Raw genomic sequence first — 27,034 nt, 5'->3', positions numbered from 1 at the left:
GAGTTTGTGTAAAAGAGGAAAGAAAGTGACAAAAAAAAGAAAATAATATGAGAGGATCCTTCCAAATCTTTCCATTTTTGGGAAGAAAGTTTTGCGGAAAAATTAGTGGAAATTCTCTCTCCTAATCATTTCTTTTCTCTCGCCAAAAAACTCGGAAGCAGGTCTCGGAAAGAAATTTTTAAAATTATCATTTCTCATCTATTTTCTTCATTTTCAAAATTCTGGAGAATAACGTAAGAGGCCGGTTGGAAATTTGCATTTCATTTCAAATAATGGATTTCAAATGACAGGATTTGAATTCCTCATGTTTATACTAATATTTGAATTTCCTGGATTTCAAATGAAATCCAATCCAAATTTCCAAATAGAATATTTGATCAAATCCAGAATTTCAAATGAAATCCACATTCCCAAACGGGCATTTTGTGTACGTACATTTTTCCAAGAGATAATTTCGGATTTTCGAACACAAATGTGTTGCAGTCATTTCAGACACATTAAAAGTACACAAATTTGTTGTGTTTTACTCAGGTTCAAGAAATATGAGTTGAATATCAAGTTTACACAACACAAAAGTATGAGTCACACCAGGATAACTAGTGCAATAAGGACTACACTACTCAGCTTCATAAAAAAACCATAACTAACACTTGTGATAACCTGATATTGATTCTTGAACCCTGATATTAATTCTTGTACCAGACCTGTTATTGGTTCCTTGAAACACCCTGATAGTGTTTTTGTAACGTTTTGATATGATTATTGTTGAAACCTTAAACCTGTTGATTCATACCCTGATTGCCTATTGATTCCTTTGGATACCTTGAATTCAATTCAGCCATGTTAGTCTGGGGATGTAATCACAGGTGCATTTTGCTAAAAATCAAATACTGCAAGTGTTTTTTTCCCTTTCACACATTATAGAACATTAAAGTTGTACAAACAAACAAGAAATCTCAAGACCGTCGGGGTGTTTACTTGGCAAGAATACAATTTGGGTTCCGAGTCCTATCATACTGAGATAATTAGTTCCACATCATATTCATACATGTATCTGTAGGAACCCAAAAAAATGATATTAAATACAAGATAATTAATTAAGAGAGAAATATTTAAGGTACAAGCAACGCCTTTCTCAGAGTCTGAGAAAAATCATACCGGGATTCCTATCCTGGAGAAGCTTCACTTCCGGTTTCTTTCAGTACAGAACACAGAACCTGTCTCGAAATGTAAGTCTCAAGCTCCCGCGATACCTCAGTTAACTTCAAGTCGAAACTGCTTTTATATCTATGCTTTGGTGAAGCTGCAGCAGCAGCAGCTGTTCTTGATGGGGAACTGGAAAACCGTCTTCTTGGACTTGAAAAAAGTGAGGGTGATGTTGGATGTCTTGTTTGGGAGATGATAGATGCACCTGATACTTCACTTGCCATATCTTTCTCGATGTTAAATGATGGTCCTCTTTTTGTCTCCAGTGGTAATGGCTTCAATGAATCTTGTCCCACCATTGCCTTTTCATCCGCGAGCTTTTCCCTGGCTTTAGCAGCTGCCAGTAGAGCTTTTTCCCGATTCATCGTTATTAGTTTCCACGGGTTGATACTTGCATGGAAGCCTTGCTTCTTGTTCAGTACAGGTTGTTCAGGTTCGCTCTCTATTCTTATGGACAATCTTTGTGGTTTCTGCCACTTCAAAAGCAATTATATTAGACAACTGGCGAGAATTTTTAAACACAATTACTCTTTTTCCAAAATACCTGATTTACTTGGTCCCTGCATATAAACTTGGAAATAAAGGAAGGCTTTTTGGAGAAGTCTGAGTCAAAGCTCTCATCATCTGAAGAGAAATCTGAATCATCAATTGATTCTAGTTCCATAGACTGGTTTGCCTCTTTCATTGCCAAGATATAATCATAAGTTTTCATTCCCTAGCACAACAAGAATTCCAGTTACTACTTCTGTCAAAATTAATAAATTTGAGGGAATTGATAGATAAGAGTGATGAATAAAACAAGCCTTCGCAAACCACACAAAGAAAGTGTAATCTATCCATTAATTATCTCACTTATAGTACCTTTCGGATGAGAACCACGTGAAAGAAGAAAAGTTGTCCCAATGCAGCAGAACTATACGCTGTCAATAGAACCAGAAATATCTGGAGCACAGTGAAAATTAATATTATGCCAAAACTAAAATATATTGATAGGCTGTAAAAACTGTACTGGGAGTTGTCGAGAATAAAAAAATTACAGATATAGCTGCAAGAACTCCTCTAGGAAACTTCATATACAGCTTTCTCTCTAACTCGTTCTCTACACCTCGTTTATCAGTGAAACATCTAATAAATATTGCAAGTGCAGTTCCTCCTTCTATTAAAAGCTGAAATAGGAACCAGTGGGATTAGCTTATACATCAATGCTATTAGCTTGTCTCAAAAAATGAAAAAGTAAAAAGACCCTTACCATTAACAAGACAAATATCATGAGAAGAATGAATGTTGTATAGTTCCTTTTCCCAACACAGTTGTTCAACCACTGCAGCCATCAAAATGCAGGTCTTGTTATTCATGGTTGGAATTTTATACATATACAAACAACGAAAAGAGTGTGCTTCTTACTCTGCAGTGATGGTCGAACCCTTCAACACACCGGTTGCAAGTCCTGCAGTGCTTGCTATGCTTTTTTACCTGATAAGCAACAATTCTTATAAGAAACTAATTTATGACTCACGAAACATGTCAAAGAATTTTCAATGTAGTATTTCTGTCTACTCAGATTCATTCATGTACACAATCTGTCTGTCTCACTCTTAATCCCAATAATGGTTCATTGTCTTAATATTCCTGCTAACAAGAGACGGATCAAGCCTCATCGGTAGCATGTGTTTATGAGGATCGTGGCAAGTGTCTGCTAAAACCCTGATTGCCTTTTAAATAATACCAATTGGGAAGACAAGACAACTATAACTGCAGTACCAACCTCCATATTGCAGAGAGAGCAAAAGGAGATATCATCTTCTTTAGGATCAGGGGTGATTGCATCGTCTTTCATGACAAGTGGAAATGGTAGAAGGGGTTCCATTTGAGCACTGGTTTTCCAGGGATCAAGATACTTCCTCTTTATACAACTCCTCAAAATCTTGCGTTCCATTCTTCTAAAAAACCTCACAATCAGCTGACTAAATACAAACCCATAATTTAACTTCAAAGCCGAATTAGCTCTTTTCTTCAGCTTCCTAGAGCTTGTTTTATCAGTTGGGTTAATTGCAGTGCATCTTACGAATAGAAACATAACTGAAAGTACCTGAGAATTGAACTTGTTAAAAACCTAATTCCTTGTCAAATTCATGGAGATAAAACGAGAAAAGAGAAAATAAATTATGGGCAATTTGTGTCATGTAATGGAATTCTTACCAGAAAGGAATATATTGTAGTTACACTGATCTCTGCACTTCGATTTCCTAGGAAAAGCCCCAAAAAGCAATAAAAGGCCACAACCAAGAAAGTGAAAATCGACATTCCTACAATCTGCAATACCACCAAGCAGTATACACATTACAATCAAAATTTAGGAACAATACTCAATATATAAGAATTTAAATGCATCCTCTCAGTCGCATTCCCCCAAAATCCACAAAAGTCATTACGTGAACAACCTCTCTACTCCCTAAAAATCGATAAGATCCGGGCACATCTTTCCAAGACCTCGTCCAACATAACCGAAATATTTGGTCCAATTTCACACAAAAGGTCAAATTTTCATTTGGGTATCAGCAAACATGAACCTATTTTCAACTGTTTAAAATACACATCAAAGTAATTAACTAAAAAATATATCAAGAATGTCAATAAATATTGAATTTTTACACTAAAGATGAGATCTTTAAGCATAATTTTACATAAAAAACAAAAAGGGTACTTATAAAATTACCTGTAAAGGATGCAGAGGGCGTTGCCAACCATGGCTTCTCATCATTTTCTTGTTCAATAGTGCCAACAAACTACACTGTAATATTGGTTTTAATTTCAAGAATCCATGAGAAAGATTTGCAAGAAAAAAGAGGATGTAAAAGGGTATGTGTTTGACAATTTTATTTTGTTTAAAATTGATTGGCGGCTTGTACACTACCCCTCAACGGTTCATTTTTCTATCCTATTAAATTAATTTTGAAATTTGAAATCTGGTTCATATCATATGGGCTGCTTCATTTGTCTTTGTTCATTGTAGTTGGTTGGGTTGGGCCTCTCCAATGATTGGACCCTCAACACCTAATCTCATCTCTTTCTCCATTCTCGCTACATTATTAACATACTCTCCGTTTTTTTAATATTTAAAGTTTTGACTTTTACGCACATTTTTATATGAAATATTTTTTCAAATTTTCTCTTTATTTATGAAAATATAAAATTATTATTTTAATTCAAAAAAAATCAAATATATCAACTATAATAATATGGTCAAATGTCAAAAAATAGAATATTAAATATTAAAAAATAGAGCAAGAATCAAAATATTTTTAAAATTGATGAAATATTTTGATATGAAATCAAGAATTGTGTTGCAAATTAATGAAATCATGTACCTACTGACATATCATAAGCAAACTTTAAATATCCGACCTAAGGCCTGTCCAGATGCAAGTCATAAGCAAATTTTATATATGAAGCCTTGATTTAAAAATAAAAAAAAATTAATATTAAGTTAATGAAATTTATTTAATTTTTCGTGATAAAATTTGTAGGTTACTTTTTTCTTAATTTTTATATATTATTAATTAAATGTCATATCAAATATTTTAGATTTTATAAGCAATTTCTATTCAAATAATTTTATAAAAACTGATTTTAATTCAACAAATATTTTAATATAGAAAATAAAAAATTCTAAGATATTTAAAAGTACTTATTAATAGAAAGTGCAACATTAGAAGAACAAATTCAAATTAACTTGTGAAAAAAAAATTAAATTATTCGATATTTCTATAATAACTTTTTTTTATATTATCATAAATATGCGGATGGAAAAAATTTAGGAATTTACTAAAAATACAATTTTTTTTTATAAAATAATCTGCGATTTTACCAGCTTCTGAAAATATCTGTAAATACTATCGCGGCTAGCTCCAAGTCGTGAGTAGGGTATCTTATCTCGTATTCCTTCAGTTGCCGAGAGGCATACACAATTTCTTCCCGTGCTGCATAAGCACCCCCCCTAATCTTTTATGCGAGGCATCACTGTACATCACAAACTCTCCCTTATCGGGGAGCGCGAACACTGGTGCTTCAATTCTTGAAAATTATTGTGCAAGACATGCATGTACTATAACAAGACTAAGTTAAATTAACAACCCTAAGTAAGTTGTATGGTAATCTTGTTTGCATTGTGTATTATAACACTTAAGTCTGTAAAAGTGTTCAAGGGTAGACTGAAGTCTTTTTCTGTAAACAGTATCAAGCCTAAGAATTCTATCTGGAAGAAGATCATGCCTCAGAAGAATTATGAAGAAGTTTGGAGTTGAATAAATATGTTTTGGGAAAAATATTCTAAGTCAAGTTCTCTACAAGTCACATATTAAATATTATAGATAAGTAATTCGAGAACTACAGAATGACTTATCGACAAATCAGGAAAAGCTACTAGAGAACTCAGAGATATCGACAAGCCAAATTGAAGACATGAAGATTGGAGATATCGACAAGTCATTTCTTCACTAGAGAACTCTGAGATATCGATAAGTCTATTTGTCACTGGAGAACTCAGAGTTATCGATAAGCCAACTTGTCATTAGAGAACTCAAAGTTATGATAAGCCAAAGTGAAGACATGAAGATGTGAGATCTCGACAAGCCAAATTCTCTTATAGAGAACCTGGAGACTTCGATAAGCCAAAACATCTGTAGAGTGATTAGAGACCTCGATAAGCCAATATACTTATCGAGATGTCAAGTTCTTTATATACAAAACTGGAGATCTCGAGGTAAAACTCAAAGTACAAAGTGCAGACTAGTACAATATCCAAGATTATCAAACAACAAACAATCTAATCAGTTGGATTGACAAGTCTACAAAAGCAGCTTGAAGACTACAAGATCAAATGCCAAGATTAACCGGCAAAGTAAAGTCACAGGCGTGCAAGATTATCAAAGATACACTAAGTCAGAAATAGAAAGATTTGGTTATCCAAAAATAGGGTTTAGTACATGTTGTTACATGCTGTGTAATAACCGGTGTTTACTGTTCTATAAAGTAAACACTGGATGCTTTGTTTAGATGTAATAATTAAGATCATAAATTTTGTATTCTCTTAAGGAAGAAGCTAAGCTCTTTATTAACAAAGAGCCTAGAAATTTTGTAGCAAGATATTCTTAATTTTAATATAAAATTAAGTGAGTTTTTAAAGATCTGTGTTCATTATTGTTATATGTTTAATTTCAGTAGTAACACATTTCACTACAAGATTTAATTTACTTTGTTCACCACCATAAACAAATAAAGAAAAGCAGAAAAATATAAAAACACATTCACCCCCCTCTATGTGTAATTCATTCCCTAACAAGTGGTATCAGAGCAAAATTTGAAAGTAAACAGATTTAAGATCTTGGAAGAATGAATACACAGAAAATCAATAGCATCAAAATCCCTACTTTTGATAAAACTAACTACACTCTATGGAAGAAGAAAATGTTGCTGTTTTTCAGGATGGCCAACCCACTATACATTCAAATTCTCAAAAATGGGCCCTTCACTCCTATGGTTAGAGTTGAGGAATCTACAGATGAAGACATGGTCATCCCAGTTCATTATGCTCCTAAAGATCCTTCAGAATATACTGATCTCGAGAATGAAAAAGTCTTCCTAGATAGTGGCTTGCAGCTGATCTTAATAGAGTCACTTGACAATATAATGTACAACAATATTTTCAACTGTGACACTGCTAAGAAGATCTGGGAAAAGATAGAGATATTGAGGGAAGGAACTGAGGAAGTTAGGTCAAATCAAAGAAGGACACTGATTTCACAGTATGAGGGTTTCATGGCTGAGCCAAAGGAAAGCATTACTGATGTGTTTGAAAGGTTTAACAAGCTGATTAATGACTTGCAGATACATGATAAATATTATGAAGCTGTGGAAGTGAACTTGAAGTTTTTGCTCACATTCCCTGACCATTTGGAACAGAAAATTTTAGCAATCAGAGAAGGGAGAGACTTGAGCAGATTGACTCTGGAAGTTTTATATGGAATCTTAAAAACATATGAATTGGATATTATTCAAAGGAAATCATTAAGAGCTGGTTCAGGGCATGTTGTAGATGGTTCAAGTGCTCTTATTGTTAATGAAAGCCAGACCTCTAATGATGAGCCAAGATTCCAGACTCCAAGTGTCTCAACTAGTGAGTAAAGAAACAATGATTCACAGTAACAAGTCATACTGGAATTGGAAGAAGATGAGTTCTACACCCTGGATGAACTTGATGAGCTAGATCAATCAATGGCCTATATGGAAAGAAAGTTCTCTAATATTAGAGTAAAAAAGCCAAGAATTTTCAAGGGAAAAGGACAATCATTCATTCAACAAAGGCAGCAGCTGGAAAGCAAAAGGGAAGTACACATCTGATAGCAAAAATGGCTACAAAACTGGATCTATTGATAGATCAAAGCTAAGATGATATAAATGTGATGAATTAGGCCATTTTGCTACAGAATGCAGGAAACCCAAGAAAGAAAAGAAAGACAAAGATTATCTTGAACTGGAAGCAAAGTATGAAGCTCTTCTGAAGAAACAACAAAGCAAAGCTTACATTGTAGAGAGAAAGAGTTGGGATGATTCTGATAATGATGAAGATGAGAAAGTTGGAAATTATGCATTAATGGCCTTGGAGCAAGGAGAGTCATCCTCATCAAAAACACAGGTACCAACTCTTACCACCATTGATTTAAATGTGAATCAATATAAGGAAACTGTTGAAAAGATGAGCACAGAAATGTTTCACATTCATACAAGTATGGTTGCTGCTAATGAAGAGGTTAGCAGACTGACAAAGATAAATGAAAAGCTTGAAAATGAGAAATAAGAAACTGAATTGTTGATGGTAGATCTTGAAGCTGTGAAACAAGAAAATGCATATTTAAAGAACAAGCTCAAGTGTGCAAATGAGATTGAAGTAGTGTTAAGGGAGAAGCTAGAGAAGAATGAAGTCAAATTAAAGTCCTTCAAGAATGTATCTGAGTTGGTTGGATTATATCATGAGAAAAACAAACCATGTGCGAACATAGATATTGGATTTGATTATGAGGCCTTGAACAATAAAAAGAAAGTGGCAGATGACAAAGACAAGAGCATTGCTAGTGAAGATGTCCCAGTAATACTGAGAAAAGTTAAGTCACCTGTGTTCAAGGCTGGAGAAATTAACTTTAGTGAAAATGAGTTAATAATCAAACAGGAGCTAGCAGATGAAGATGCTGCAAGGACAAATGAAGAAAGCTCTCCTATTACTGAAGTTAAAATGAAGCTCATGGATAACTAAGATTCCAAGACACCTGTCAAGGAAATAAAAACTGAAGATGCAAGAAAGAAGAAGAAGAATAGAAATGGGAAGATTGGAATAAACAAAAGCAACAACTTTGCTTATGTTGCAGATGCTCCAAGAAAGAAATGTGAAAAGTGTGACTCTGTGAATCACCTAACTTATCTTTGTAAAAAGATGGTTAACAAGCCAGTTGAGGGAGCCTGCAAGTATAATGTAGCCAAGATAAATGATCCCTATTCATTTTGTGATAAGTTTGACTACATTCCCTGTAATATGAAAGTAATGAAGAGTTGCCACAAGCTGAGAGTAGATCTCAAAGAAGTCAGTATTGGATCTATAGCTGCAAGGGAGAATGCACAAACATCTATGAATACTATTCTTTTAGATACTTCTAACTCTACTTCTGCTAAATCATTTAACAAGAAGAAAGTACCCAACACTGCTTGGGTTGCTAAACACACTTAAAACTCATTGTGTGCAGGGCAAAATGAAAAAGGTCATGTGGATCATAGACAATGGATGCTCCATGCATATGACAGGTGATAAGGCTCTGCTATCACAATTTGAGAAGAAGGCCGGCCCTTTGGTGACCTTTGGAGACAACATCAAAGGATTCACAATGGGATATGGCAAGATTGTTTCTGGAAATATTCTCATTGATGATGTAGCATTGGTAGCTGGTCTTAAAGTAAATCTTCTCAGTATCAGCCAGTTTGCAGACAAAGGTTTTAAATTTCTATTTGACAAAGAAGAATGTATCTTCATCTGCAAGAAAACCAATGAAGTTGCTCTAAAAGGAGCAAGGAAAGGAAGCTTGTTTGTTGCAGACTTGGACTCAACAAATGGAGATGGAATTTGTTGCTTCTACATCAAGGCATCCATAGAGCAAAGCAAGTTATGGCATAAGAAACTCTCACATCTAAACTACAAGGCAATCAACACTCTGGTCAAGAAAGAGTTGGTGAGAGACATGTCAAAATTAGAGTTTGCTCAAATTGAAGTTTGTGAAGCTTGTCAGAAAGGAAAAATGAAGAGATCAAGTCACAAGTCAAAAACTGTGAATTCCATAAGTGCATCATTCCAACTTATTCACATGGTCTTGTTTGGGCCATTAAATGTCTTATCAATTTCAAGGAACAAATATGCACCTGTGATGGTGGATGATTTCTGTAATAACTCAAATTTTTGAGACTTTGTAAAATGCTTAATGAATAGTAACCCTGACAGACGGGAAAAACTTTTTAGCCCACATTATGTTGTGCATGGGAAATTGAGTTTCAGAGTTGATAACATGATTATACGTACCAAATGAGTGTATGTAAACGCGATTAGTTTTTGAAGAAAACGAACTTTGAAAAATGATCGTATCTACGAACCGTCAAGGATTACGGGAATCACAACATAATTACTAATTTAAAATCCCACGGATTTATATCCTAGAATGATACTTCAAAACATAAAGAATGTACATGAAATTATTACGAAAACGATTAAGCGACCGAGCAAACGCGTGAACGAATAATTAAACGAATCGAACCAAACGAACTAAACTAACTAACCAAGTCAAGGAAATAATCATGGCTAGGTTACCAAATAGTAACCTATGCTAGGTAGGGATGATCACCTAAGCTAGCAAATAGTAACTATGAATAGTGTAAGGGAGTACTTAGCTAGTAACCTAGCTTTGAATTTGTGCAAGCTAGCAAAGATATATATTAGATATGTATATTTAGGATGATATATACACACAAACACAATCTTTCAAGAGAATCAACAAGAAGCATCAAAGAAATTTCTCTCTCTCTCTCTCTGTCTCTCTCTCTCTCCCTCACCTTCTTTCCATTCGGCCCTCACCAAGAAGAAGAAGAAAATCAAATTCAAAACCCTAAGTTCTAGTCATGGCAAAAATACCCCATTAATTCCCAAGCTTAATACATCCTAAACTAAGGTAAGATAATTTTTTAAGCTCATTTCATTGAGGTTTTATGGGTGAAATAAATTCAAGAATGATGATAATGAATAGTATGAATATTAACTTTTCTTTGGTTTCTTGATTTTAATGGATGATCTAGGTTCCAAAAACCCTACCAAGCACTCCCAAGATTTTACCATCATCAAGAACAGATCTCAAGCTTTCAAGAAAGGTATAAATTTTTGACCGATCTTTATTTAAGGTGTAAGTTCAAGAATCTTTTGAAACCTAATTATAAACTTAGGTGTAGTGGTTGATTTGTTGTAATCTTGATGCTTAGTTAATTAGTTCTAAGGTTGATGATTGTTGTCTCAAGAACATGATGTTCTTGAGAGGAGTTAGTGTTGGTATGATGATTTGATGATTAGAGATTTAAGACATAAACGAAACTTGGATCGTAATCGTAATCTCGCTAAAACGAACAAAACACAACATTAAGTTTCTGCAGAAAGTCCCGAAGGTATAAACTTTAGTTTCTTGAAAACTAACATTGATTATGATATAAAAATTTTCTAAGGATCGTTTAGGCGCTTGAATCGCTTGATTCCGATTTACGGATCAAATGTTATGGCCGTTTTAGTAAAAGTGAATTACGCGACAAAAACTGCTACGAATTACGAACTTTGAAAATAGAAATTATCAACTTTAAAATATTCATAAATTATGAAATTTTTACAGAGAGTATTAAATAGAGTTCCTTAACTTCTATAAAAATTTCAAGTGAAAATAAGGAATTTTCAATTTTATAAAAATATCGGAACAAAGACCGTGCTATTAGAAAACCGTTAGAAATCATAAGCGGATCCGACAATGAAAATGTAAATGGACCTAAGGTACTTCGAAAAGGAAGCGACCATGACATGAATAAGTAATTAAAGGAATAATAAGGGTAAAATAATTTGAGAGAATGAATAATAAGTAGCATATGTGTACGAGTCACCGTAAATAAGAACGGGATCTAACGAAACGGTTTATGTTTATGGTTATAGATTTCCGAGCGGACCTTAGAGCATCCTCCACCTCGAAATACCCAGGAAAGTTTACGAACCCAACTCCATATACTGTTGTGTTGTGAAAATATTGTTTTATTATTTTTTGCATAAATGTCATGCTTGCCATGATACTAAGTATTTGAGTTTTCGCATATATAGCGATGGTGTACGATATGTATATGTCGTAGTATGTTTAACGCCGCCATGAGCGTGATGTATAATTATAAGAACGAGAGTCGGTCAAAGTTTTAAAATGAAAACCGGGGAATCATTCCGGTGATGTTTTAGACGATTAAAGTCCGCAGTTATTTATTCCAGAGGGACTCGATGTCCATTTACGGAACATTAAATACCTCAAACTTTTATTAAAAGGATTTCCAAAGATCGTATTCCCTCAACTATATTTAATTACTCAAATAATGGATATTATTTCAATTATTCATTTAATATAGGAGAATTATTCTCAAATGATTATTTATTTCAAACTCGATTAATTATTAAGGATTACTTTAACTATTTTAACATAAATTAGTTGAGGAATATTATTTCAAATATTCTTTTAAAATATATAATTGTTCGAGATTTAATTATTTAATAATTATTATTTAATTATTAAATATTTGTAAATGATTTAATATTATTTAAAAATCATAAAACCTGATTTAAAATACTTTCTGAATTTCAGAAAATCATTCGAATACTTTCAGATCGTCGAAGAATATTATCTCGACGTATTTTAAATATTTTGAATATAGTTTCAAAATAAACTCCCCGTCATTTATTTATCTATTGAAAATGGTCAACTCACATCCTTAGTACTTCCTCCGAAAATTCTCGGAAGTACATATATATATATATATATAAGACGAGTTGTACCTATCAACAAGCAAAACGCTTGGGGAACTTCGATATAGTTCGATGATTCCAAGTATATTTTAGGATTTCCTAAAGGACAAAGGAGGGGTAGGATCCAAGTACTTCGTATATTGGGTAGACTTCCAGTACAGTAAGAGACGGTACTATATGTACCTGTTAGGTCACACACACACTGTAGAGGGGGTGAATACATTGTATAGTACACTCAAATCGAACTTAAAGAACTTAAGTAACAGAAAACAAACTTTATTGAAACAATAAACTCTGTTACAGTATGGAACTGTTACCTCTCAGTGATGAACAAATATCACGAGAGCTGCTAGGGTTATATAGAATAATAACTTCGATAATGATAACACTTCTAGTGTAAACCCTATGTCTGGGTTTATATACTACACAGTTACAAGATAATCGCTAATTGATATGGAATATAATTCTGCTTCCTAAAATATATCAATCAGATATCTTCTATTCCAAGTATTCCATTCTTCATGAAATTCCTTCTTCATGCATATCTCTTCTTATGTTTATCTCGATCTTCTTTCCTTTAATCAGCTACTGTCCTTATCTGATTATCCTTCAGCACTTAAGTTCTGATATCTATCTTCTGATGATTATCTCCTGATAATATAAGTACTGATATCCTTAAGTCCTGACTTCCAGTATAAGTACTGATCAACAGTTAAGTACTGATCTATCCTGTTCACACAAGATCTGAAAGCTAAACATAAAACATATTAGTCATGACATTATCAAATATATCTAACAATCTCCCCCAACTTGTAAATTAAAAAAATATACAAGTTAAACAGATATTTGATGATGTCAAAAACATTAAGTACAAATGCATGAGAAATAGACTAGATAACTACAACTTACAGTCCTTAAAGTTTTACCAATTTCAACTTCTGATAACAACTTCAATCGGTATAAATATCAGAATTTAAGCAGTTGTAGATCTTCGACTTGGCTTCATCATCTTCTGATCTCTCTGATGTTAGGAGTTGTTCTGAGATAGTTCTTCAACAAACATTTCTCAGCATATCTTAGTTCATCAATCATTCTCCTTTTAACACCTTTAAGCTCTACAGTATCTTCACCAGTTTGAAAGATTGCAGCTCTGAGATCATTAATCTTTGCTTTCCTTAACTCCTGATCTAGTCTTATAACATAAGCTTTATCAGATTCAAGATTGAATTCAAGTCCCTTAATACCAAGATACGTTCTGATCTGTGCAGTATTAGGCTTCATATCAATAATATCACCATTGTGATCTCTGTACTTTGGAACATATCTGCTGTCAGACTTAACAGAATAAAGCCTTTTCTGTCTCTGAATCTGTTCTTTTAAGTAGTTTGCAGCAGTCTCTGTTATTCTGTCATCCACTTGAAGTAAGAAAAGTACATGCTCCAATTCTTCAAAATACTTCAAAGGAATGGCATTTTGTCTTATATGATAAACCCTACCATCTGTCATGAAATACTACATGATGTATTCTTTCAAGTAGGTATGGTAAACCATCTGTACAGATTCCAGTTGATTCAATCTCTCAGGAGTTGCTCCAATACCTGGTTCACTCAAGGAAGTTGGATCATCGGTAGTGTTGTGTACTCTTCTTTCATCAGCACTTCCCAATCCAGTTTTATCTCTAGCTTCCTTTCCAGTAACTACTCTTGCTTCAAAACCACTTGGAGTAGTCTTCAAAGATTGAGTCTGTTTTGCTTTAGTGAATCCTGGTAGGAGTGTTTTAGATCTATTTTCTGATATCAAGTTAACTTGAGCACTGTCAGAGGTTACTTGCTTCTTCTGAATATCAGAACTTACAATTTCTTGACTCTGAACAACTTGAGCCATGTCAGAGGTTGTTTTAAGAACTTTTCTTGAAGTCAGAGCAAGATCATCTTTTCCATCAGTAATTTCTTCTTCCTCAGGAGGTACATAAGGCTTGATAGGTTCACCAACCTTTTCTTTACCCTTGGATCTTGGATCTATCTGTGGTTGTGATCTAGCCAAAGTTTCTTCAGTATGTATCCTTTCTTTGATCACAATGCCTTTAGGTTTTGGAAGTAACTTTTTACCAGAAGCTTCAGATTTAGATGTGACTTTCTCTGATTTAAGTCTGGCTTCTTCTTCCTTTAAACTTTCCAAGTCCATCCCTGGATTTTCTTGAAGAAATAACTGTCTTGACATTTCCTCATCAAGATCTAGAAGTTCATCAGAACTTATCCTTTTACCAGCAGCAGAACTTATTCTTTTCCCAGTATCAGAACTTGTTCTGTGACTAGCTTGTCTTGATGTAAACCTTCTACCTTGACTATGACCACTACCCATTCCAGAGTTTCCTTGGTCATCTTTTCCATCATCCTTTCCTTGCAGTGTCTTGTTGGTTTTGCATTTGGACTTAATTACCTTCTCCCCCTTTTTGGCATCAGCAGGTAATAAAAGAGAGATAAGTAGTTCCACTGAGGTCTGGATTTCAGTAAGTTGCGATTGCTGAGAAGCTTGATTTGTCAGAATTTGATCAATCTGAGCTTGTTGCTTCTCTTGAGTTTTCTCAATATAAGCAACCCTGTCAATGGTAGGTTGGAAGAACTTTTTCTTATCAATTTTCCAAACTTGTTCCTGTTTGATAAAGTTCTCCTGAATCTTGTGTAGCTCTGCATGAGTGTTGGAATGAAGACCTTGTAGATGTTTAGTACTCAATGCAGTGACTCTAAGCTGGGTTTTAAAATCATCAGAATGTAACATTTCATCAGCTTTAGTCAAGTGCTCAGCAAGATGTAAAGCATTTGGAACACATGAAACTGAGTTCCATTCCTTAGTCCACTCCTGACCTGCAGGAGTTTCACTCCAAGGTACTGGTGCATCCCTGATAACAAACTCCTTTACCAGTTCAGACTTAGGAAGAGTCAGTGGAGGAGTATGTCCTGAAGGACCTGCTTCATCAGCATCTACAGTTGTAGCAGCCTCACCAGTATCTCCAACATTTGCAGCATCAGAACTTAGAGAATCAGTATCTTCTGATAAGACAACAGTGTGAGTAGCAATGGAGGCTTCAGCATCCTCTAATTGCTGATCTGATACTAAGTTCTGATCAACAGCCATATCCTGATGCTTACCTAAAATCTGATCATCAGCATCTTGATGCAGAGAAGGTGTTGGTGATAACTCAGGAGTTTGAACAGCATCAGTAACAGGTGTTGTGGAAGGATTATTTGCTGTTGGAGCTTCTAAGAAAAGTATTTCAGGCACAACCAGGTTCTGAATATCAATTTCAGCACTTGTGCCTGGATCAACAAGAGACACAGAAGGTGAATTAGCCTTGTCAGATACAGCTTCCTGAGATGGAGTTGATGGAGAAGAAGTGACTGGAGCAAATTCCTTGTCTTGTGAGATCAGAGATTCCTGATCCCCTTCCTTAGCTGCTTCCTCCTCATCATCTGAAACTGGCCTTTGTGCCCTCTGTTTCTTGTACTTCCTTGTTGATTTGGATTCCTTGGGAGTTTCAGGAACTGTCATACGTCTAAGCCTCTTGAGAAGCCTAGAACCCCCAATTGCAGAATCCTTCTGAGAAGTTGCCTTCTCAGCTTCATCTACCACATGTTCTGAAGAAGGAATCTGATCCTCAGAATCTGATTCATCTCTCAAAGTAATTCTCCTCCTCTTTTGAGGTGTTTGAGGAACAGTCTTTGTTCTCTTTGGCTTAGAGGATGTAGGCTTCACAGTAGGTGCTGAAGAAGAAGGTTGAGCAGTCTGTGAAGTGGAGAGATAGGATTTGAGATAAGTTTTGAGGGTAGGTTGAGTAGAATGAGAGGTAGGTACTGAGGTTGATGGATTTTGGGTGGTTGGAGGTGGTTGAACATCAGAGTAAACAGATCTATAGGTATCAGGATCAGCATTTACCAGGATCTGTTTTACAGACTTAGGAATCTGTAAGGTCTAACCATTTTCTTCTTAGTATCAGCATTTACCAGATCATTAAAGTACCTTTTTGCAGACTTAAAAGGTGGGGTTTAGGTGCTGACTAACTGAGGTTCATCAGTACAATAAGTGTAAATAAGTTGACAGAATCTAGCAAAATAAACAACATCTCGATCCTCTGTCATCCTATCCCCAATAAAACCAATTAAAGCAGTTGCAAAATCAAAATGAGTTTGATTGATAATTGCATACCCGATGTGCTGACTCATAATGGGAATAGCATCAAAATTCGAACATTTATTTCCAAAAGCTTTGGTGATGCAATCAAAGAAGAAACTCCATTCTCTTCTGATATTAGCCCGTTTCAACTGTCCAAGTTTCGTCAGACTCTTTTCATATCCCAATACAGCCATAAACTCCCTAAGGGCTGAGTCCTCTGGAACTGAGAAAGTACAATCCTCTGGAAGATGTAAAGCCCTGCGTAATGTACCAGGAGTGACTACAAAAGATGAATCACCCACTTGGAAGATAATACTAGGAGTTCCACGGTTACCACCATCATCAAAAATGCCAGTCCTCCAGAACCTCAGAACTTGTTGACTTGAAAATAATTCAGGCTGAGTTAAGGCGTACCCAACCTCACTATGTGCAAGAAGATCTTGCACAAAGTGCAATTCAGATGGAGCTTCAGCATGATCAAGAATTGCAGCATAGTTGTTTGGAACAAACTTAGCTCCATCAATGATTAAATCCTTTGGTGCCATGTGAAAAAAATTAGAGTTAAGTATGCCTGATAGGTGTTTGATATAATATCTGTATGAAAACAACGGAAATAGTAAAGTGAAGGAGAGTAAAAGTAAGAAGAGAGATAGAAGATGAAGAAATTAAAAAGATTAAAGAAATCTTCTCTCTGCTGTACTTATACAAAAAAATATTACCGTTGGACACCTGTCAGACATGCAGTAATAACGGATAGTTACTGGGCTCGAGAAAACAGTAATCATGACTTACCCATTTGCCGAGTTTCAAGGAAAATCTGTTCCATTTATCAAGGGAAACAATTCAAATTTTAACCCGTTATCACTGATTGAATTATTTGTCACTGCAACATTAATATTCTGAAAATAAATCATGTTAAAAATGACCGAGATAATGTCGATGAATAAGTGCTGACAGAGAATCAGAACTTAACTAAAAGTACAATTTAAATGGTCATCAGAATATCAATCAGGATTTATCAACTCAAGATAAAATAACTCAGAGACACAATCTTGAAGTAAAAACAGTTTTCATTAATATATCAAGTCAATACATTTATGAAATGGAAATTACATCAATACTTATACAAGATTTTCCCTAAGCTTCTAATCCTAACATCAACAGCTTTAGTCCTGGCTAAGAAGCCTGACAAAGCTGAGGATGAAGAAGAACAGGAAGAAGACAAGATTAAGTCATCTTCCTCTTCCTATCTTTGACGAACAAGATGGCGAGTCGTATGATTCGCTCTTGCTGACGGATAGCTTCCCGCCTTTCCTCCTCCAGGCGCTCCAGATGGCGATGGTAATCCATCTCGAAGAATAGAAGGTGAGCCAGCACCTCCTGTGGGACAGAGTCCCATATCTCCTCAGGAATGGCTGTTATATACCACTCCTGCTGCCACTCGGCACAACTGAGCTCCATTGTGAAGGTTTGTGTGTTCAAAAACATGTTGTATCGAACCATTGTGTTTTTGACAGAAGAAGGAGGATAAGTGTGTGAGAAGAATGTGATGGAAAGACTGATGTGAAGTGGTTGCTTATATAGGCAAGAGAATGCCAAGAGACGCAAAGATATTTAATGCTGACAGGTAGAATTAATTCTACCTCATCTCCCTAGACTTTGAAAAAGAATAACAGTCATTGGAAAGAGGAATCATGGTCTAGACCGCACAAGACACAAGAAACAGTGGACTGTTCAAGTACAAAACCATTAATCCTAATCATAGTGACTATTAATCTTCCACTTCAACATATTTGAGTATAAACTGAGACTGTTATCAAATTTTATTCAAAGATAAGCCAAGTAAAGGATTAGACTGAGAAATCAGAACTTAGGCCTATACCAGAACTTAACAGTCATCAAAACATAATTTCTTAACTCGAAAAAGGAATGCCCATCTTAGTAAATCCTCATACAAGTTCTGAGTTATGGACGTCAGAACTTAATCATCAGAACGTGTAACTTAGAACTTGTCCTCAGAATTTGTGCAATAAGGACACACTGACTGTTTATCGAAAATAACATAGACCACCACAGAAATTTTCATCATTCAGATGGAGTGATTAGTGTGTGCATTAAGCTAAAAACAGACAAAGAGTAAAGTCTGATTCACTGCAGTACATCTTAGAAATAAGGCATAACTAAAATTTTGCTAAAGATCTGTCATTGTCCTGAAACCGACTGAAGAATGAGTTTATGCTTGAGTCCACCTCAACTATTTTGTGCTAATTTTATGCATCTTTTGAAATTCTATTTTACAGTGGCTTCTCAGTGTAAGTGAGTCACGACTGTTTATCAGAATTTATGCTATTTTCAGAGTATTTCTCCAGTAATCATAGAGTGTGAAAAGTCACCAAGAAAATATTTTGCTTTTCTGATGCATATTTACTTAATACCAGCAATGCACTTGGGTCGTCCCTTCCACATTTTTACTCTAGATCTCAAAGGAGTACCTGATTTTATTCTTTGATCTTTTTGCTTTTTCTTTTGATAAGAGAGGTCTATCAGCACTTAGTGCATTCAACAGTTTTACTAGTATCAGAACTTAACAGATGAGTAGCATTATTCTAATTTGTGACTTAGTAATAAGATATACAAAGTGAACTTAACTAAGCTCAATTATCAGAATTTGCTAGTGTCATAAGATTTCCACTGAAATAATTACTTCTTCCATGGAATCATTTGTTTATTGAAGACTACTAGGTCAGTATCTAGCACAGTTATCCTCATAGGATTGAATAATTACTGAAACAGACATATCACTTATCAGAGTTTAGAAACATATATCAGACAACAGTCAGTACTTAAAGACATGTATCAATTAAGCACAGAATATACAATGAGATTAATTCTGTAAATACTGAGCATAAAGTCTGATAACACAGAACAAGACTAAGCAGATTTAGAGAAAGAACCTGAAACCATTCCAAGTTCATTTACCAATCTTGTAAAAGTAGCTTCACACAGTGGTTTTGTGAAGATATCTGCTAGTTGTTGATCGGTGGGAACAAAATGTAATTCCACTGTACCTTCATCCACATGTTCCCTGATGAAGTGGTACCTGATGCTGATGTGCTTTGTCATAGAGTGTTGAACTGGATTACTAGTCATAGCAATAGCACTTTGATTATCACAGTAAATAGGGATTTTGAAATATGTTAACCCATAATCCAGTAACTGATTCTTCATCCAAAGAATCTGTGCACAACAGCTTCCTGCAGCAATATACTCTGCTTCTGCAGTTGATGTGGAAATTGACTTTTATTTCTTGCTGTACCAAGAAACCAATCTGCCTCCAAGAAATTGGCAGCTTCCACTTGTGCTTTTCCTGTCAATTTTACAACCTGCAAAATCTGCATCTAAGTAACCTATTAGTTTAAAATCTGATTCTCTAGGATACCATAATCCCAGAGCAGCTGTTCCTTTAAGATACTTAAAGATTCTTTTTACAGCTGTTAAGTGAGGTTCTCTTGGATCTGCTTGAAATCTTGCACAAAGATAGGTAGCATACATGATATCAGGTCTACTAGCAGTTAGATAGAGTAGAGAGCCAATCATACCTCTGTAGTCAGTAATATCTATTGATTTACCGGTATCCTTATCCAGTTTTGTTGCAGTGGCCATTGGAGTGGATGCACTTGAACAATCTTGCATTCCAAATTTCTTTAGCCAGTTTCTGGTGTACTTGGTTTGACAAATAAAAGTGCCTTCCTCATTCTGCTTGACTTGAAGGCCCAGAAAATAGCTAAGTTCCCCCATCATACTCATCTGATATCTTGACTGCATTAGTTTGGCAAACTTCTTGCAAAGTTTGTCATTTGTAGATCCAAAAATGATATCATCAACATAAATCTGGACCAGAAGTAAGTCCTTTCCATGGTTGAGGTAGAACAGTATTTTGTCTATTGTCCCTCTGTTGAATCCACTTTCCAGAAGAAACTGAGCTAAAGTCTCATACCATGCTCTAGGAGCTTGCTTAAGTCCATAAAGTGCTTTATCAAGCCTGTAGACATAATCTGGATGTTTGGTATCTACAAAAGCTGGAGGTTGTTCAACATATACCTCTTCCTCCAATTCTCCATTGAGAAAAGCACTTTTCACATCCATTTGAAAGACAGTAAACTTTTTGTGAGCAGCATAAGCCAAAAATATCCTTATGGCTTCTAACCTAGCAACTGGTGCAAATGTTTCATCATAATCAATTCCCTCCTGTTGAGAATATCCTTTTGCAACCAGCCTTGCCTTATTCCTTGTAATTATGCCATCACTGTCAGTTTTGTTTCTGAATACCCACTTTGTACCAACAACAGATCTATTCTTTGGTCTTGGCACTAGGGTCCAGACTTTGTTTCTTTCAAATTCATTCAACTCTTCCTGCATTGCTTGCACCCAATCAGCATCTTGAAGAGCTTCTTCTACTTTCTTTGGCTCAGTCTGAGAGAGAAAAGAATTGTATAGACACTCATTTGAAGTACCTGTTCTAGTTCTGACACCTGCATCAGGATTTCCAATTATCAAATCAGGTGTATGTGATTTTGTCCACTTCCTTGCAGATGAAATGTTTTCTCTAGAACTGGATGCTCCCCCATGATCCATGCTATCTTCATTTTCATTTTCTGATGCTCCCCCTGAAACTATGCTCTCTGAGTTGGATTCTTCAGAATTAAGATTTTCAGCATTATCAGAACTTGGCTTATCAGAACTTGACGAATCAGAACTTGAAGAGCCAGATGCATGTTCTGATGTTTCTTGAGATGTGGTAGGATCTTGAGTATGCTCCCCCTGTATAGGTGCATCTTCCTTTAACGTAGTCACCACAGTTTCAATAACATCAGAGTTTAATCCGTCAGAGTTTGTAGTATCAGGACTTAGACTGTCAGGATTTTCAGTATCAGAATATGAGTCTTCATTTTCAAATCTCATCTGATCATGGTCAATGAAATCTTTAAGTCCAGTGATCTTCTTGTCATCAAAAGAGACATTGATAGATTCCATGACCACTTTTGTTCTCAAATTATAGACTCTGAAGGCTTTTGTGGAAAGTGGATATCCAACAAAGATTCCTTCATCAGCTTTTAGATCAAACTTTGATAGCTGTTCAGGATGAGTCTTGAGAACAAAACACTTGCATCCAAATACATGAAAATATTTCAGATTTGGCTTCTTTTTCTTCACCATCTCATATGGTGTTTTTCCATGCTTGTTAATGAGTGTTGCATTTTGAGTAAAACAAGCAGTCTGCACAGCTTCAGCCCAGAAATAGGTTGGAAGCTTTGCTTCTTCAAGCATTGTACGTGCATCTTCAATGAGAGTTCTATTCTTCCTTTCAACAACTCCATTTTGCTGTGGAGTTCCAGGAGCAGAAAATTCCTGCTTTATTCCATGGCTTTTGTAGAACTCTTCCATTATCAAATTCTTGAACTCAGTGCCATTATCACTCCTTAAAATTTTCACAGAATCTTTGACCATTTTATCCAGCTGTTTGACATGATCAATCAAGATAGATGCAGTTTCACTTTTTGTGTGCAAGAAATACACCCATGTGTATCTAGTGAACTCATCCACTATGACCAACGCATACTTCTTCTTTGCAATAGTCATGACATTTACTGGACCAAATAGATCAACATGTATAAGATGATAAGGCTCAAGAATTGATGATTCAGTCTTGCTCTTGAATGAAGATTTTCTTTGTTTGGCTTTCTGACATGAATCACAAAGACCATCAGGAGCAAATACTGTGTTTGGCAATCCTCTCACAAGATCTTTCTTGACCAGTTCATTTATATTGTTGAAATTTAAATGAGAGAGTTTCTTATGCCAATTCCAGCTTTCTTCAATTGATGCTCTACTTAACAGACAGATTGCAGAGCCATCAGTACTTGTTGAAAGCTTAGCTTCATAAATGTTACCACGTCTATATCCTTTCAGAACAACTTTGCCTTTAGATTTACTCACAATTTCACAGTGTTCTTCGAAGAAATCAACATGATAACCTCTGTCACAGATTTGACTTATACTCAGAAGGTTGTGTTTAAGTCCTGAGACCAGAGCTACTTCTTTAATGATGACATTCCCAAGATTGATATTGCCATATCCCAATGTTTTTCCAATGTTGCCATCTCCATAAGAAACACTTGGGCCAGCTTTCTCCACAAAGTCTGATAGCAGGGCCTTATTTCCAGTCATATGTCCTGAACATCCACTGTCCAGAACTAGAATATTTTTCCTGTTGCCCTGCAATCATAAAGACCACTAATTATTAGTTTTAAGGACCCAGACTTGCTTGGATCCTTTGGCCTTATTAAGTTTGTTAACATTTGCAGCGGATTTAGCATCAGAGTTTATGTTAACATTTTTCTTATCAGAATTTACATTATCAGACTTTGAATCAGAATTTATACTAGAAGGAACAACGGAAACTTTTTTCAAAGAAGGTTTTATTTGATAATAATCATAGTACAAATTATGATATTCCTTACAAGTATAAATGGAATGCCATAAACTACCACAATGAAAACAAGGATTTTGTGGTTTGTATCTAACTGACTGACTCTTAACTCCTGATTTTGAAGGTAAGGAGTTAATATTCTTATTTTTCCTGCAAAAAGAAGCCAGATGGTTAGAACTTCCACAGTTATGACATGTTTTCCTAGGAGCATCAGGAACAGGTTTATAATCATTGCTTTTATTCACACCTTCCTTTCCATTCCTATTTTTCCTAGGTGATTTTACCTTGTTTGCATTCTTGACATCTTTCAGCTTATGCTTAAGCTGCTTCTTTGTCATTAAGCCTATGTTTACTTCAGCTGTCTTTTCCTGTTTTAGTTTGTCAGAAGTTAATTCCTCTTTAACTTCTGATTTCTCATTATCAGACTTTACAGTTACAAACTTAACAGGTTTTAACTTTGGCTTTTGCTTAACAACAGGCTTAATTTCTTCAGTTCCTTTATCATTCTTATTTTCTCCATAACCTAAGCCCTCTTTCCAATTTTCACTACTTAGCAAATTTTGAGTTGTTCTGCCAGAGTTAGTCCAAGTCCTGATTATCTCTCTTTCCTTTTCTAACTCAATTTTTAGAGATTCATTCATTTTTAGCACTTCATCCCTAACATAAAAAGCATCATCTCTATCCTTCTGAGTTTGATGGAATATAACTAACTCTTTTTCTAAGAAATCATTTCTTTTCTTAAAAACAAGATTTTCAGAAGTTAATCTTTCACATGTTAAGGTTTGATCTCTATAACTAACAAACATGGTTTTAAGATATCTTCTCAACTCATTAATATCATCAGTATGAAAAGCATAAGTAGTCTGAGGTACCTTTGTTTCAGCAGCTTCAGAACTACTCTCAACACTTTCTTTATCAGCATTTGCCATCAATGCATAGTTCTCCTCACTTTCAGAGTCTGAAGTGTCTATCCAGCTTTTCTGCTTTGTGACAAGAGCCTTGCCTCTATCACCCTTTACCTTCTTGCAGTCAGGAGATATGTGGCCTTTCTCACCACAGTTATAGCATTTAACATTGGTGTAATCTCCTCTGTCAGACTTTCCTCCTCTGCCTTCAGATCTTCTGAAATTCTTCTTATTAGAACTTATGCTTTTCCTGGAAAACTTCTTTCCCTTCCTGAACTTCCTGTATGCAATCTTTGTGATTCCTTTCACCATAAGAGCACACAGCTTCATCATCTCCTCATCAGCATCAGTCTCAGGCAAGCTTTCAGAATATGAGTCATCATCACTCTCAGAACTTGATGACTCAGTATCAGACTTTATGAAAAGAGCTTTACCCTTGTCTTTCTTTGAGGAAGCTGCTTTGGGGAATTCTTCTTCAGCCTTAAGAGCAACTGTCCTTGACTTTCCTCCTTTCCTCTTGCTTCTTTGTTCCATCTCTAGCTCGTGTGTCTTGAGCATTCCATAGATTTCATCAAGAGTTGTTTCATCAAGATTGTAGTTGTCTCTTATTGTCGTTGCCTTCAAATCCCAGCATTCAGGAAGAGCTAACTGGAACTTAAGGTTTGAATCTTCAAGATCATACTCTTTATCAACCAATGACAAATCATTCAAAAGTTTGACAAATCTATCATATAAATCATTCAATGACTCATTAGTCTTTGAGCCAAAGTGTTCATACTCTTGAGTGAGTATTGTCTTCCTGTTCTTCTTAATTGTGTCAGTTCCCTGACATCTTGTTTCCAGAGCATCCCATATCTCTTTAGCAGTCTTGCAGTTGATTACCCTGTTTGACATTACATTATCAATGGCACTATGCAGTAAGTGTCGTACCTTAGCATCCTTAGCAATTGATGCTATGTCCTCAGCAGTATAATCACTCTTCTCCTTTGGTACGGTCATTGCTGCTTCACCTGCAACTGCAACAGCGAGTTTGGTTGGTTTGTGAGGACCTTCCTTGATTCTATCAAGGTATTCTGGATCTGTTGCTTCCAGGAACATGGTCATCCTTACCTTCCATATGGGATATTCAGATGGTCTCAGTATGGGGACTCTGATGGTCTCATACCGACTCTGAATTTGTGTCTTCGGTGGTTCCTCAGTTTTAGTAGGCTTAGTTGGAGTTTCTGTGTCCAACATGATTGTGTTTGGATCTTTAACTGTATGTATGTTAACAGATAGGCTCTGATACCAATTGTTAGGTCACACACACACTGTAGAGGGGGTGAATACAGTGTTTAGTACACTCAAATCGAACTTAAAGAACTTAAGTAACAGAAAACAAACTTTATTGAAACAATAAACTCTGTTACAGTATGGAACTGTTACTTCTCAGTGATGAACAAATATCACGAGAGCTGCTAGGGTTATATAGAATAATAACTTCGATAATGATAACACTTCTAGTGTAAACCCTATGTCTGTGTTTATATACTACACAGTTACAAGATAATCGCTAATTGATATAGAATATAATTCTGCTTCCTAAAATATATCAATCAGATATCTTCTATTCCAAGTATTCCATTCTTCACGGAATTCCTTCTTCATGCATATCTCTTCTTATGTTTATCTCGATCTTCTTTCCTTTAATCAGCTACTGTCCTTATCTGATTGTCCTTCAGCACTTAAGTTCTGATATCTATCTTCTGATGATTATCTCCTGATAATATAAGTACTGATATCCTTAAGTCCTGACTTCCAGTATAAGTACTGATCAACAGTTAAGTACTGATCTATCCTGTTCACACAAGATCTGAAAGCTAAACATAAAACATATTAGTCATGACATTATCAAATATATCTAACAGTACCTAAGGACCTGCGAAGTGTATGTATACCCGAAATAAGGACACATAGCCTGTATGCGGCAAGGGTGATAACCGGAATACGAAGGTGTCGTCCTTCTACTAGTAGAAAAGGTTACTGATTGTCCGTAGTACGACTGATCATCGTATGCGGTAGCTCCAAGTGAATGTCCTATTCTTCCAATTGGAATTGTGATGCAATACCGTAACCCAAGCCTAGGTACGGGGTTTATTATTAAGGTATTCACAGGATAATAAATCCACTAAAAAATTATTTTCAAAAGAAGGTGTGTATCACCAAGAAAAACAATTTTTGAATAAAACACATTTATCATATATGGTATTATACTTGAGTTTATCATATAGTCATTTCATACTGTACATTATTATGCTGGGCATTATAGCTCACACTTGTTTTCTTAAATTGACATAATACAACAGTGAATCAAGATGCCTATCATGAAACTCACAGCCAGGAAATGGTTAGGAAACGGCCATCTGTTCCGTAGGATGTTTGGTGATGTACCTCAGGTAGATCGAAAAAGCTGGATTAGTTTTCAATTATTTTTGGTCCGGCTAATTTACAAGTATGACTTATGTAAGATAATAAATAAGAAACGAATATTTGGCAGTACGAACTAACTTTACTTAAAGGTTATTTCCGCAGTAAGACTTAATTACTTTTGGGTTGTAATAATTATCACTTTGTGGATTGATTTACTCCAGTAATGAATGGTTCGTTTCCAAGACAATAACCTATAAGTGTGTGTGTGATTAGTGTGGGGTCGTAAAGGTGTGAGTATTTATATATTGTGATACGAGATAAGTGTTATATAGCATTCAAGATGGTGTGGCCTCCTAGATCCCTGACCCTAGATTTTGGGCGCCACAGAAATGGTATCAGAGCCTTGGGTTATAAAATCTTGGAAATGATAGGATATAAAATATGTAGACATAAGAATAATAATAATTAATTAGAGCTCAAGTCGAGTTCGCAGTCGGGCTACATGGGTAGTCTTGACAGTTTTACCCTCAAGGGAATTTTGACTCTAAGTTAGTAACACCTTGCCTATTGTGTCAGGTACCAATGGAGCCTATGGAGGAGGTTGACCCTGTTGATGATGTTATGGCCCCTGAGTGTGACCCTACTCCCGAGCCGAAGGACCCACCCATTGATGACTCAGATGATGATCCTACTGAGGATCCCCCAGAGGAGGAGACTATTTTCCCTGCCCCC

At 35.5% G+C, this 27,034-nt stretch overlaps 1 protein-coding gene across 3 annotated transcripts; it reads right to left on the bottom strand.

Annotated features, from left to right (window-relative positions):
- Positions 1-866: 866 nt before the first annotated feature.
- On the bottom strand, positions 867-4,129 carry LOC141698690 (protein S-acyltransferase 18). Of its 3 annotated transcripts, XM_074503463.1 has the most exons (10): positions 3,923-4,129; positions 3,406-3,519; positions 2,972-3,295; positions 2,611-2,679; positions 2,456-2,527; positions 2,244-2,372; positions 2,068-2,148; positions 1,751-1,921; positions 1,159-1,682; positions 867-1,054 (listed from the first exon to the last, which is right to left on the bottom strand). In XM_074503463.1, the coding sequence occupies exons 1-9, from the start codon at positions 3,965-3,967 to the stop codon at positions 1,167-1,169; spliced, it is 1,521 nt and encodes a 506-aa protein (XP_074359564.1). In that variant the 5' UTR covers positions 3,968-4,129; the 3' UTR covers positions 867-1,054; positions 1,159-1,166. The 3 variants fall into 3 exon arrangements, with proteins under 3 accessions (XP_074359564.1, XP_074359565.1, XP_074359563.1); XM_074503464.1 differs by having other exon boundaries at positions 868-1,676; XM_074503462.1 differs by having other exon boundaries at positions 869-1,682; positions 3,923-4,128.
- Positions 4,130-27,034: the final 22,905 nt, after the last annotated feature.

Source organism: Apium graveolens, chromosome 11, assembly GCF_009905375.1.
Source record: "Apium graveolens cultivar Ventura chromosome 11, ASM990537v1, whole genome shotgun sequence".
NCBI classification, from domain to species: Eukaryota; Viridiplantae; Streptophyta; class Magnoliopsida; order Apiales; family Apiaceae; genus Apium; species Apium graveolens.
This window is presented reverse-complemented; position numbering and strand designations above follow the sequence as displayed.